The 12558-nt window shown below is 36.9% G+C and overlaps 1 protein-coding gene across 2 annotated transcripts in view; it reads left to right on the top strand.

The window, feature by feature from the left end:
• LOC129213269 (uncharacterized) overlaps positions 1–12558 on the top strand; it is a 106454-nt gene that overhangs the window by 33509 nt on the left and 60387 nt on the right. The window contains exons 1-13 of one of the 2 annotated variants that reach the window (XM_054843010.1): positions 6–46; positions 353–511; positions 1239–1357; positions 2426–2707; positions 3758–3913; positions 4368–4552; positions 5355–5537; positions 6982–7073; positions 7255–7424; positions 8644–8803; positions 9764–9843; positions 10994–11174; positions 12341–12496. In XM_054843010.1, the coding sequence (XP_054698985.1) occupies positions 1256–1357; positions 2426–2707; positions 3758–3913; positions 4368–4552; positions 5355–5537; positions 6982–7073; positions 7255–7424; positions 8644–8803; positions 9764–9843; positions 10994–11174; positions 12341–12496 (1747 nt within the window). In that variant the 5' untranslated portion in view covers positions 6–46; positions 353–511; positions 1239–1255. Of the gene's footprint in view, positions 1–5; positions 47–352; positions 512–1238; positions 1358–2425; positions 2708–3757; positions 3914–4367; positions 4553–5354; positions 5538–6981; positions 7074–7254; positions 7425–8643; positions 8804–9763; positions 9844–10993; positions 11175–12340; positions 12497–12558 lie in introns of those variants that run through there. The other variant, XM_054843009.1, reaches the window with a different exon arrangement.

Genomic DNA, 12558 nt, shown 5'->3' with positions numbered 1-12558 from the left:
ATTCCTTTGAATTTAGTATAGAAGATCCTTTGCAAAGAGGAAATAGGTAGGTTAACCTTACCTCCTTGCCTGCCTAGGTTAGCTAGAGGCATAAATGAAACTAGGGAGTGAATGGTCCCTCACATGCCATATTGAAAAGAATAAGACAGCACTTAAATAAGTCGACTGTGGTAAAGACAGGTGCATCAGACTGATGTGAATGGTGCTGAAAATGAATGAATTCTGTTCTGGTCAGGGTAATGGTTGAGGACTAATTCTGTAATAAATAAATAAGAAAGTTCCCTGTATCAGTTTTTAGAACTGTTTTAATTTTCTCTCTAATTTCCAAATGCTTTTCTTCATTTAATTTAAGTGGGCTCCTTTGTTTGGAGTCATCTCTCTCAGCTCCTGGAGACGGATGATCCATTGAAGGAGCACCTTCGTGATTCTATTCCTGATGAAATCCTTAGCAGAGATTTTGACCGGGAGACATGGAAATACTCCTCATATTCTGATGTCACGTTCCACTCAGGTATGTGGACTTTTAGAACTTAATGCTTTGTGGTATATGGATTATTAAAACTTCACATGGCTTTTCTGGTCTTTTACATGTTGCTCCACAGAATTTTAATTTTTATGGTTCAGTAGTACCCAGATAGGAAATGTAGGCTTGCTTCTGCTCTCATCTTAATTGGAGTTTATCAAATGTAATTCCAGCAAGCCAGATACCATGCAACTTTGCCCTTTGTGAGAGAGGAAAATAAGAACCAGTGAACTTTTTAGATTATATTTGTGAACACCAACTTTTGATTCATTCCTTAGTGAGCTTTCTTTGCAGCAACAGGGGATTGGCATTTATTTTTTTCTTCAGATTCATGTACTTTCCTTGATATAAGGAAAGATTCAGACTAATTCCTTCCTGTTTTACTATCTGTTCATCATTTGTTCTTAGCAGAAAAAGCTAGATAATATTTTTCAGAGTAACATTTTGAATTTCTGTCCATCTCTTCCAGTGCAATTGTGTACTATATGTATTGTAAATGCTCTTCTTTTAGTGTTAGTCAGATTATAGGCTATCAGTCATGTCCACTAAAGTCTTTGCTATACTAAACAGTTGAGTAATTTCACCTGTTGATTTAATATTTTGTTCATCTCTTCTTAATGAGCAGAGTTACACTTTCCCAAAGAACGACGAGACTTGCAAAATATATGAGAAAGCTGATCTTCAAATGACAGACCTCTGATATTTTCTATTGCAGCTGGTGCAGGTGCAAATATGGAAGCATCAGTGGTCTTTTCTCCTGCATCTTTTCTACCACGATCAGTCATGACAAATTTGACTGTTCACCTTATGGGGCAGGCTATAAATCTACTGGAGGCAAGTTTATGGATTTTTTTTTTTTTTTAACCCTCCTACTCAAGGGACACTTGCGGTAGTGAAGTAAAAAGAAATATTTTCTATTTTCCCATTATGGTTCCTTTAGCAAGCTATGCTTTTCACTGCTACAGCAAAGTCGCCTGAGACTGATGACTCCTTTGTGTAATGGACTTAGTCATAATAAACCACTTCCACTCTGATAGTACCAAACACTAGCCAAGTAAGTTATATTCAGCTCTTGTTGTTGATTCAAATGAGAGATAAAAGTCAGTGCTTTCTGAGACTCTGGTCTAGCACCTCTTCAGGATAGTAAGATTCCTTCAGTTGACTTACAGCAGAAAAATGGGTTGGCTTGGTTACACTTTTCCTTTAATACCAGAGTTAGAGTCGTATATACCTCACTGAAGTCAGTTTTAGTCCCATTGAGCATCCAATGCTTGGGATATATAAATGGCCTGCCTGCAACCGCATCATCTTGAATTGTGCCTCTGCTGTGCCCCAAGAGAAAGCAATGTTTGGCATATGGACTCTTTATTGCAGATAAAAATGTGTATGTGAAAGAATTTAGTACAGCCTTCAGATCTCAAGTTTAAGCTTGCAAGGCAAAAATATTTTTTTCAGTGTCATGTACTCTGTGTTAGTAATACTATTTTAGTCAAACTTCCAAACAGAAGCTTATTTCAGGAGCACTAAAAGCATGCGTTACTGTTTTCCAACCAAAATACTGTTTGTAACATGCTAAAATAGCAGTAGCTCAAACTGTCCATTGTGGTGTAAATGAACCAGTACCTAAATAAAAAAGGATTTTTATTTTGTACTGAGCTTCATGTAATGAACAAACCAAAGAGTTTTTACTGGAAAGATTTTATACTGAAATATGCAGTATTGGATGCATGAGGTAGGATACTAAACTTTGTAGACCACTGTAATCTTGTATGACAAAGCTTTCTTTGTACAAAAACCTGAGGGTTGCATCTGGATGTATTTTTTTTAAATTTCTGCCTATAGAACTCAATATGGCTTATGCATCTCATTGTCAGACTTTTCAAAGCTATATGCTTCCCCTAGGTTGGTATACGATTAGAGAATGCTGAAGCTCTCGTGCAGAAGATTTTTGGGCAGAAGTCTGCTACTTTCAGTGACCATTTTTTTGCAAACACTAATGAAAGAAACCACAAGTCAGAAAACCCAGTGGAAAGCACAGGAAAAGTCAAGCAGAGGAAGCTGACTTCGAAGCAATACAGCCCAGCTGATCATCTTGTGACCAAGTCTGGCAAGACAAAGTTGAGGAAAGCTAACCAGAATTGTCCTGGTAGAAAGTACAGTAAGATGAGTGAGTTAGTCAAAAAGGTAACTGACTCTGTAGATCTTGCAAAAATGAGTGACATTCCCCAGTTAAACTTAGGGCCCTGTCTAGTATTGGACAACCGCTCTGTATTACTGTAACTCCTTTGTATAAAGCATATGTAACTCGTAGAGAACGTATCTCTCTTGTAGAGGGTATATCTCACTTGTAGAGAACATAGCAGCTGTATAAAATACAAAGCAACAGAGAGCCAGATCTTCAGTTTTTCGGATTGTTTTGTTGTCTCAAAACAATGACTCTCAGCCAGGGGAATATGTTGCCTGAGTTTTGGGCTTCCTCGTTATTTTGTACTCTGATCCTCTTTATACTGATGTCCTTTTGTCTATTGACTTCTGTAGCACTGTAAACAGCTGCTTGATGTTAAGTTCCTGAGTCATGCTGTTTGCGATCTGACTTCCTGGTTTGATGTCAGATATTACAGTGACCCTTTGTGAATTTACCCATGTTTGGAGAGAGCTATGTTCTATGTATATAACAGGAAAGCTTTGGGAATTGACTTCAGTTGTTGATGTATTATCTGGAAAACTTGGGGGCCATGATTTTTTTAGTTTGTCTTAGACCACCTCTGTTCTTGGGACTCACCTTCTTAGAGTTTCTTCTTACAGTGTATGCTCATGGTTTTTTGTGTTGCTGTTGAATTGATTGATAAGGAAAGTGTAAAATTTTTACTACTTAGCAGTTTATTTAGCAATCATGGCACCCGTAATGTTGTATTAATTGAGGTTGTATTTTTGAAAGCTTCATCAGTTTGTGGTTGTGTATTGCAATACTTCTCCTTTTGCCCAGTCATTTTGGAACTAGAGATTACCTGTGTTCATAGTGCAAGGCAGCTTGTGCGGTATGGAGCTGAAGTTTAGCTGGAAAGAACAGTGACTAATCTGGGCTTATAAGTGGCTTGAAATATTTATAAAAGGGAGCCTAATGTCTCTTTAATCATAACATAGCCTGCATTGAGGAATTGTTTATTACGAGTTTAAAAGGAAACTAATAGAAACATCATTCTCTTCCTGATTTATTTCTTTATCACATGTCAGTTCACTGAAAGAACAGTGAGAAAGGAGGCACTGAAATGTGAGCTAAGCATGAAAATCTTTGGAAATGAACTTAGCTTCTTGGATTGTGAAGATTTAAGAAAACAAATGAAACATTATTCTTCAAATCTGGCTGAGTTGGCTGTCAAACTTCTGAAGGTAAAAGGAACATTTTTTTTCTATTTGAATGTGAATGCCTTGAGGAATTACTTTCTGATGGATATGTAACAGATACAAAATGTTACATATTGTTTCTCTAAATTGAACTCTAAAAGACACCAGTATATATTGGTTAAAACAGCATTCAATACATCAGCAAGGACTTGTTCTATTGTCTGATGATTCTTAACCTCTTGCTTTTCTCATTCAAATCCATCCATGCTTAAATGAAAAATAATTCTTTCTTTACCTGGGGTAAGACTAATGTCTAACTCATGCCGTGGCCAGATGCAGGCTTTGGGCTGCTTTCTACCTTATTTCCCAAATCAACTCAGTTAAAAACTCACAGCAGACAAATGCAGTGGATAGCTATATCTGGAAAAAATCTTGAATGCTGACTTTATTATGCAAAATAAAATTCTGATTTTTGTTTGTTTGGGTTTTGTCACCATAGGGGCAAGAAGTCCAGTTTAATAAAAGGCTGAGTTTGGCCACTGAAGAATTGCAGTTTCCAGCAATTTCAGGCTTTCCTGTTCAGCTGGCAGTCAATGCCTCAGCAGCAATCAACATAAAAATCAAAGGGAATGTGGATTTCAAACAACAGTCAAATTTCTTTCTAAATGGATATATCAAGCCAAGGTAATAACTGCTGCAAATTTGTTGCTTTCCCATATTCCTCGTGTCAAATAGCAATTCCTGATGTGAAAGTTTTGTGTGAGTGTCCATTGTAAACAATTAGGAGATTCCTGAAGAACTCAAGCAGTCATCAGCCTTATATTGCTGAATGGTTGCTATGCTATAAGGACAGCAGTGATTTCCTATCCCGCCTGTCTGATTATGAACTCTTATTGTTCTACTCTTCCAGTTCTGTTTTAAGCTGACCATTCCTCCTGTCTCTACATCAAATTCTTAAATGCTTGCATGCAGATGATTTTGTGAATGCTTTACCTGTTACAGGGATGACGTTTTGGATTTTTCTCAGGATCAGACATGCAGTTACAGATTATGGATCTACAAACCAATGGATGCTTTAACCCTATGTTTCCTTACCTGGCTATTGTAACTTTTTATAGATACTGCATAAATTTACTAAACTTCACTAAGTGCTGTATAGACAGAGATAAACTGACACCATGATACACAATCCTAATTGCTTTCCCTTTCCTGATATTTCATGCTGAAGTCTGTGTTCAAATCCCTTAGGAGATAGAGTAAAACTATGCTTTAATTTATGTTAGAAAGTGTATGTCTGTGTACGTATATTTTTTCAGTTATTTCCTGAAACAAAATAGTCATCATGATTTTAATGTTAGCATATACTGTGTTACAGCATCAAACACTGTGTATTTATTGAAGAGGATGAGCAGCCTATGGTTTAAATTAAGTGCTTCAAAAAGAAAGTGCTTTTCCTAGAAGAATATGTATCTGAATCTTTCAACAGTGCATTTGTACAGCTTTCTGTCCAAATGGGAACTGTGGGGACTCTGGGACAAGCTGGCCTAAGCTGGTTAACAGGAATGAGGACATCTACTAGTCTTGATGGGGGAATCCAGGTAAAAAAAGGGCGAGAGCTCAAAGTTTTCTTGAACACTCCAGAAGAATCTATGGAGATAATTAATTTCAGGTAAGATTAAGCAAGGACATCTTCTGAAGTATTAACTGTGATAACTTTCTTGAATCAGAACTTAACTGGCAGGCTCATTAATAGGGCAGAAAAATATTTTGTCAGAAAACAAACTGTTTCAGTCTGACTCATAGTCCAAATCTGCCATTCAGAAGAAGAAGAAGGGGAAATTTTTCAGTGCATTTTACATTGTTTTACCTTAAAAACATGTATTTTCCACTGAAGTGAAATGCTCAAATCAAAGCTTTATGATAAAAGATGTAAACAAATTTATCATACTCCTCTGTTCCTACTGAATCAGTCAGTGCTGTTTCTGGAACTTTAGTCTTCAGAGAATCTAGTTCAGGGTATTAAGGTGGTGGAGGAAAAGCTTAGCATTACTTTTACAGATGGTAGTTAGCAAAACTGAGTACAGAATGCTATTTATCAAAACACTGGAGTAATTTGGACTATAGTACAAACAAGGTGTGTTCGTACCCTTCTGGTGAGTTTTTACTTAGGTTCTTTAATGTTAGGTAAGGGTTACATTGTAAAATACCACCTCAACAATTGTCAGATGTTAAGCAAATTAATTACTTGTGTTAAAGCAAGCTAGGCTTTTTAGCTGTCTTTTTTCTTCTTCTGGCTTTCTCTTTTCTGTGGACTTCCAGATCTGATAGAAGTCAGAGTAGAAAGCACTAAGGTCATCAGGGTCATGACATACTGTAAATGACATGTCAGCTACATACCTCTTAGACATGACCACAGATGAATGAAGTATTTACAGTATGTGTTTCTCTTGACTTGGGACATTGCAGTACTATGGGATATGCAGTTCAGAAAAAGAGCTAAAAGACTCTGGACTTTGCGTTTGAAACATCCATTCCCTTAGGACTCTGGGAAACTTACTGATGTAATTCTGTTTCTGTCAGCTAGGATGGATGACAGACCAGAGTGAAAGTCAAAATAATTGCAAACCTGTATTGTGCATAATTTGAACAGAAGAATGACTGTAGAGTCTATTAGATATTGCATTAACTCTCTTGCTCCCATCAAGTGCAGAGGCCACGATTCTTCTACAAGCAGTTTAGTGAAGTTCTGGAAGAACTTCAAGACTGGAACAAAACTGATGTCCATACATAGCCTAAGGGAAAAAATAAATATCTAGAAATCAGGAAGTGAGTGGAGTTGCAATAAGCTGACCATATGAAATTGCTTGGAACAGAGAAATCTAATACTGACTGTGAAGAACTACAGAGGAATCTCAGGACAGTCACAGATGAAACATGGAAACTGTGGATAAACGTGCTAATTAGTAGAAATGTAGACTGACCTTAGCAGAACTTAATATTTCTTGTTTTTCCCATCTGGGAGATGATGGCATATAACTGAGAATTGTGTTTAAATACTGCCGTAACTTTAGCATAATTGTTTTTAAGTGACTGCTTGAAATTCTTGGTTGTAGCTCTAAACTCTACTTCACAATGGTGGATGAGACAGAAGATACAGATGTTTTCCAAGACCACACAGAAACCAGATCTTGCACTAGAAAGGAAGGTGAGTCTAGCTGTCATGTTTGTCTTAGAAAGCTTGATCATTCTGAAATATCTGCGACAGATAATTTTATTCAGTGGTATTTCTTTTTTGCATATGCTAAAAGGTCTTCAATGCAGGGTTAATTTGCTTGTTTTCTCTGTTCGTTATTGCAACTGAGTGTTCAACTGTTGTCTTCCACCAGTGTCTGAGATTATTGGCTGGCAGCTGTGTTCTGAAATGTCATATCCTGACCCAGTCAGTGGTTTGGTGTTCCCCCTTACTGGACCTTTGAGACTGGCTGTCACATTAACTAAGCAAGACAAAGGCCTGCAGCAGTACATTGTAGAAGCTGCATATAACTATATTCCTCAGGTATCATTATGGCATGCTTTACTTTGGCTTTAGTTTTAGTTTATTATGCTGATGAAAGAATGGTATATATGAGTACTGTGTATTCAACTTAACTGGCTTTCTAGGTCTACATTATTATTATTCCCATTACAGTGGGAAAATATGTTGAAAACAAATTACTGATGCTGATAGTAGGTACATACTATTTCCATATACAAAGCAGAGCATACAAATATTAAGTCATTTGGTTAGGTAAGACTGGTAGAGCTGGAAGTAGAGACCAGGATTTTTGACTTGGTGCCCAGTACTACACAACCTGGCTTCACTTCGATGACTTTCTCTTTGTGACAAAAAACCATCCAAACCCAAATCATTAATTTACATCAAACACCTTGTTTAAAAGCAGGAGTTAGGCTCCAGTGAATCCACTCCAGAAGATGGTCAGTTGTTTTGTTTGGGCAAGCCTGGGGAAGAAATGGTTTTCAGCTTCTGCAGGGGACAGTAAGAATTTATAGCTTTTTCTAAAATGATAGTGTAGGTGTTTAACACAGGCAGTGGCTGGAGTCTTATCTTCTATCACAGCCCAAGTATGCTGCTGGGCAGACAGTATGCTTATTGAGAGACAATTTGAGCTTTTGGTTGTATTCAAACACTGCTCATTATCTCTAAGACAGTAAGAGAAGAGCAATAAGCAGAGTATCTTTCCGTTCGTAATTTTGTTTTTCTGACTTTGTCTAATACAAGCAGGAAAGGGAACAGACATTTTCCTCTACCAGAGAATCTGACGTCTGTAGATGGGGCAAGGCCAAAACTGTCAGATAAGGCACTTGCTGCAGGGTCATGGGGCTGTGTACCATATCCCACTGCTGACATCAGAGTCTAAGGGCTTAAGGCAGCCCTGCCAAATTCTAGTCACTTAGGCCTGAGCTGTAGAGCTTGAATTTATAACTGTGTGGTCTGATTTTCCATAAATTTTGGCAGGAATCAGCAGCCTTTCAAGAGGTCAGTATTCAGTGAAATTCGAGGTGTTCAGACAATGTTTCCCAAGATAAGCACTGGATAGGGAATGGACAATACAGCCTGGGAAAAACAGAATTTTCCTGCTGAAAATCTTGAAAAGCAGGTCAAAAATTATTATAGTGGTGAAGGTGGCTATGATCACGTGATGTAACTCAGTGTGATAGATTGTTTCATAAATGCTGTGCTAATTGTAAATGTGGTTATCCTGTCTTTCTTCCAGGAGAATTCATGGATCCCAAATGAAGCTGTCCTTCACTTCTTCATTGGGACTCCGAAGTCAGACTTGAAAAGGGATGTTGGTGTTGACGTGAATTTTAGTGTCCCACAGAAGAAATTCAGAATCAAATTTATACAACCTAAGAAAAAAATCGAGATTGATGGTAGGTTTTTCAAGCCATTCAGTTTCCTGCTTTAGGTAACACTCATTCCCAGTGTTTTTTTGCATCTTAGTTAAGAGTATTTTGCACAGTCAGAGGTTCAGTACCTGGTTCACAAACTCAGGTTAAAGAGGAAAGCTGTTACCAGTATATATGAAGTTAAGGCTAAGGAACACAGTGGATTGTTCTGTAATCTTTTACATATGGTGAACTGGCCTTACTATTCCTGAAGTTTAGTTTGCTGTATTCTGTTAGCTATGATATGAAATTACTTGTTGCCATATCAATTGTACTGACTATGATATTGCTGTGCATTGTAATAAAAAGTAACATTTCAATCACAGTGTAACACAGAAAACAAAATTAACACATTGATGAAATATAAGCTGATAAATATACAGTAATAATATAGACAACATGTTTCAGCTTCTTTGACGTGCTAGTCAAGTGATGTTTTGTTTTGATGTTTTCTACCATATCGCATACTTAGAATTTGTCCCTCCAGATTTTTTTTTTTTTTTTTTTTTTTTTTGATCTTGGTTATTTTCAAATGGATTGCATGGAAGATTTACCTATACTGTGAAAAACTTTGGGTGCACAGTGTGCTGAGCTCATGATATGTCTCCAAAGCACAACATAGCTTACAAGTTTTAGCACAGGCCTAAAGGAAGCGTATAAATCATTTCCAGAACTAAGCTGGTTTGTTGGAGACAGCTTTGTTGCCTTTTCTCAATTAGTATTCTCAGAACGTCCTTCCAAAATGAGATGTATATTGTAAGGACACTTCAGTGCCTTTGCAAATTCTGTTCCTAACTTTTTTCCTTTGCTCTGATATTTATTATGTTTTTCCTCTGTAAGTATATTGTTCACAACAATGGCAACTATCATTTTGAGTACAGTTTTATGAAGCATCACTGAATACTGTATGTCCAGAAAGAGTAAACAGTTTTATTTTTCTCCAAGGGAAAATTGAGTTTTCTAAAAATTCACGAATTGGACACCTGGAGCTGATAGTAGATGACCGAGATGTATATTACATTAAGGTATGTTTTCAGATCATGAGCTTTCATACTACGATGAATGCTTGAATAAAAGCATGGAAAAGAAAGGCAGTGAAAAACACATAGTTTTGTGACCAGTCCATCAGAGAAATTACCAATTCTCTCTATTACATATTTTTGAGAGACTCGGTGCTAAATTGCCGTGTTTTAAAATCCTTTAAGGCATGGCTTCTGCAAGTAATCTAAAGCATTTTTTTCACATTCAGATGTGCTCAAAACCTTTGGGTTGCTTCCAGTGTTAAGTCAGCAGAGAAGATCACATTCACTCCTGTGAACTTTGGCTCATTATGTGCATATGTAGTCACACAGTTTTTCAGACCTGTATTTTAACCATCCATAAAGACTGTCATATGCCCAGGCTAATTTCTTCACTTCTGTGGGGAATAAACAAGAGAATGCCAATGTTTGAACTCCGAAATGAAAAAGGAAACAAAAATGCAGGTGGGAGTTTATCACTGAAACTCTGCTGACATTTTTGTTTATATCCAGGACTCAAACAATTTTTTCATTATGCAATTGATACCCATAGCAGGATGCCATGTCTTATGTGGGCCTCCAAAGCCAGGTGGTTTCAAACACTCTGTGTTTTCATACACTGAGCACATTATTTTACAGATTATTTTTTTTTCTAGAGTAATATTTCAGCAAAGACTTTTTTGATGTTTCTCGGGATCCCAAACACTAATTAGTGTTGCAGATTGTTGCATTTGCATTTAGTCCAACCTAAATCTAGTTACCTACTGTGAGACTGCCAATGTTTTCAGCAACACTGTATTAATTTTTGGCCCAGTATTGTAACATTCTTAGTGATTTCAGTCACTACTGAAGCCAGCAGCAGGAGGTGAAGGAAATAGCATCTCACACCACTGTGAATTTTGTGTAACTGGAAAAACAAATCCATCCTTCCTCCCCACTGTGTACTAACAGCAAGTTTTATGGTTTGGGGGGTGGTGGAAGGGGGGTTGTTGGTTGTATAGAAAGAAATCTCTTTTCTTCCTCCTGTCATTGCATTTCTGAAATCTCCAACTCTATCCTGTTGCTATTGCTTTCTCAAAACTTGTACATCAGTTTGTACTGTTGAGTGGCCTGGGGTTTGGTTTTGGTTTTTTATTTGTTTGTTTGTTTGTTCTAGGGAATGACAGATTTCCAGATGCTGAGTGGAGAGCAGAGATACATGACCCAACTGGAGGTAAAGCTGATAAAGCAAAGCAGTCCTATCATTCTATCAGGAAACATCACTAAACAACTTGGCAAGAAGATAGCTTTCTCAGTATCCCTGAATAATTTATTGAAGGATGCTGCATTTCTTTCAGGTTAGACAACAATAAGTATTTGCCATATAAATGTAAGTTCTGGAGCCCTTATATAGTAGGGTTGCCTGCTTTTGGACACGTGTTTCTAAAGTTCCTTTCAAATCACTAAGACTGCTTTTTAAAATGATTATCTGTGATAAATTAGTACTAATATATATTTCAGAATAATAGGAATTATAAAATAAATTGGTTTTTAAGTCTGTTTTTAATTACTGTTGAAGAGAGTGGAGGAGATAAGATATAAGGAATCACTTAACAAAAAAAAAAAAAAAAAAGCCAAACCAATAACAACTCTTAGAATATTTTCTGGTTTTCGCTTTTGTTAGTACAAAACAGTACAGAGGCACATATACGTAGCTAAATGTCTCTTAAGACCTGTTCTAAAAATCTTGAATTTTTTTTTTCTCACAAACACACTAAGAGGAAGACATAAGAGAAAGAATCAGAAAGAGGGCTTTACTATTTGTATAACATCAATTCATTAAAAGGTAAATTAATACAGTGGAATAAACCAGTAATTTAAGTCTAAGGCTCTCTTTTTTTTCTTAGAATTTCTTACTCTACTCTCCATGTGGCAAAGACATTGAAATGTCATAGGATTATGCAATATTTTCAAGTAAAACTAACTTTTAAGGAATGCAGAATATCAGTTTGGTTTCTGGGACATCATCTTTTGGTGAAACCTTGATCCTTACCTTTCACATAGATTACCAGTGACTGCATCTAAAAATGGTCCTGGTCTGATTTCAAACTCCTATCCCCTAAGAACTAGGCTGCATGAGTTCTTCTGTTGCAAAGCTACAACCTTGCTCTGGCTTACTGTAAAGGTAAATATCCACATGTTCACATGTTAGGTCTTAGTTGATTAAAAGATCAGTCTCTTAGAATTTATTTCCTTTTAGAAGCAACGTTGGCTGGATTAATTTCACCAAACTTTAAGCAGTGTCTGAGAAATAAGGTCTACAGGCTGTATATGTAGTTGGAGAAAGAGACTGAACATCCAGTTCTGTCTTTTTGTTTACTACACCAGGAGTACATCATGGGGTTCCTCAGTAAGATGGGATGAGACTGAACGCATTTGTGTTTTTCCCACTGTAGTATTCCTTTTACTAGCTAAAGTAACTTCAAGTTCTACCGCTGCATAATCACTTCTACTCTTTTTGTAGCATTTCTGGAGAAAAAAGTTGATGAAAAGCTGAGACAATACTTACTGGAAGGGGAAACTTACCTTCCAGGTGTTCTTGGAGTTCACGTCATCGGTCTTCTCCAACAACGTGAGGGCTTGTGGTCTCAAGTTTTGAGGATAAAATATGGACTCCTAGGTACAGTGAAAAAGAGGGAAAGTAAAAGCATTCTGTTTGTCTCATTTTTCTGCAAGTTATTT

This window comes from Grus americana, chromosome 15, assembly GCF_028858705.1.
Source record: "Grus americana isolate bGruAme1 chromosome 15, bGruAme1.mat, whole genome shotgun sequence".
Taxonomy (NCBI): Eukaryota; Metazoa; Chordata; class Aves; order Gruiformes; family Gruidae; genus Grus; species Grus americana.
Note: the sequence above shows the minus strand (reverse complement) of the source record. Positions and strands in the feature narration are given on the sequence as shown.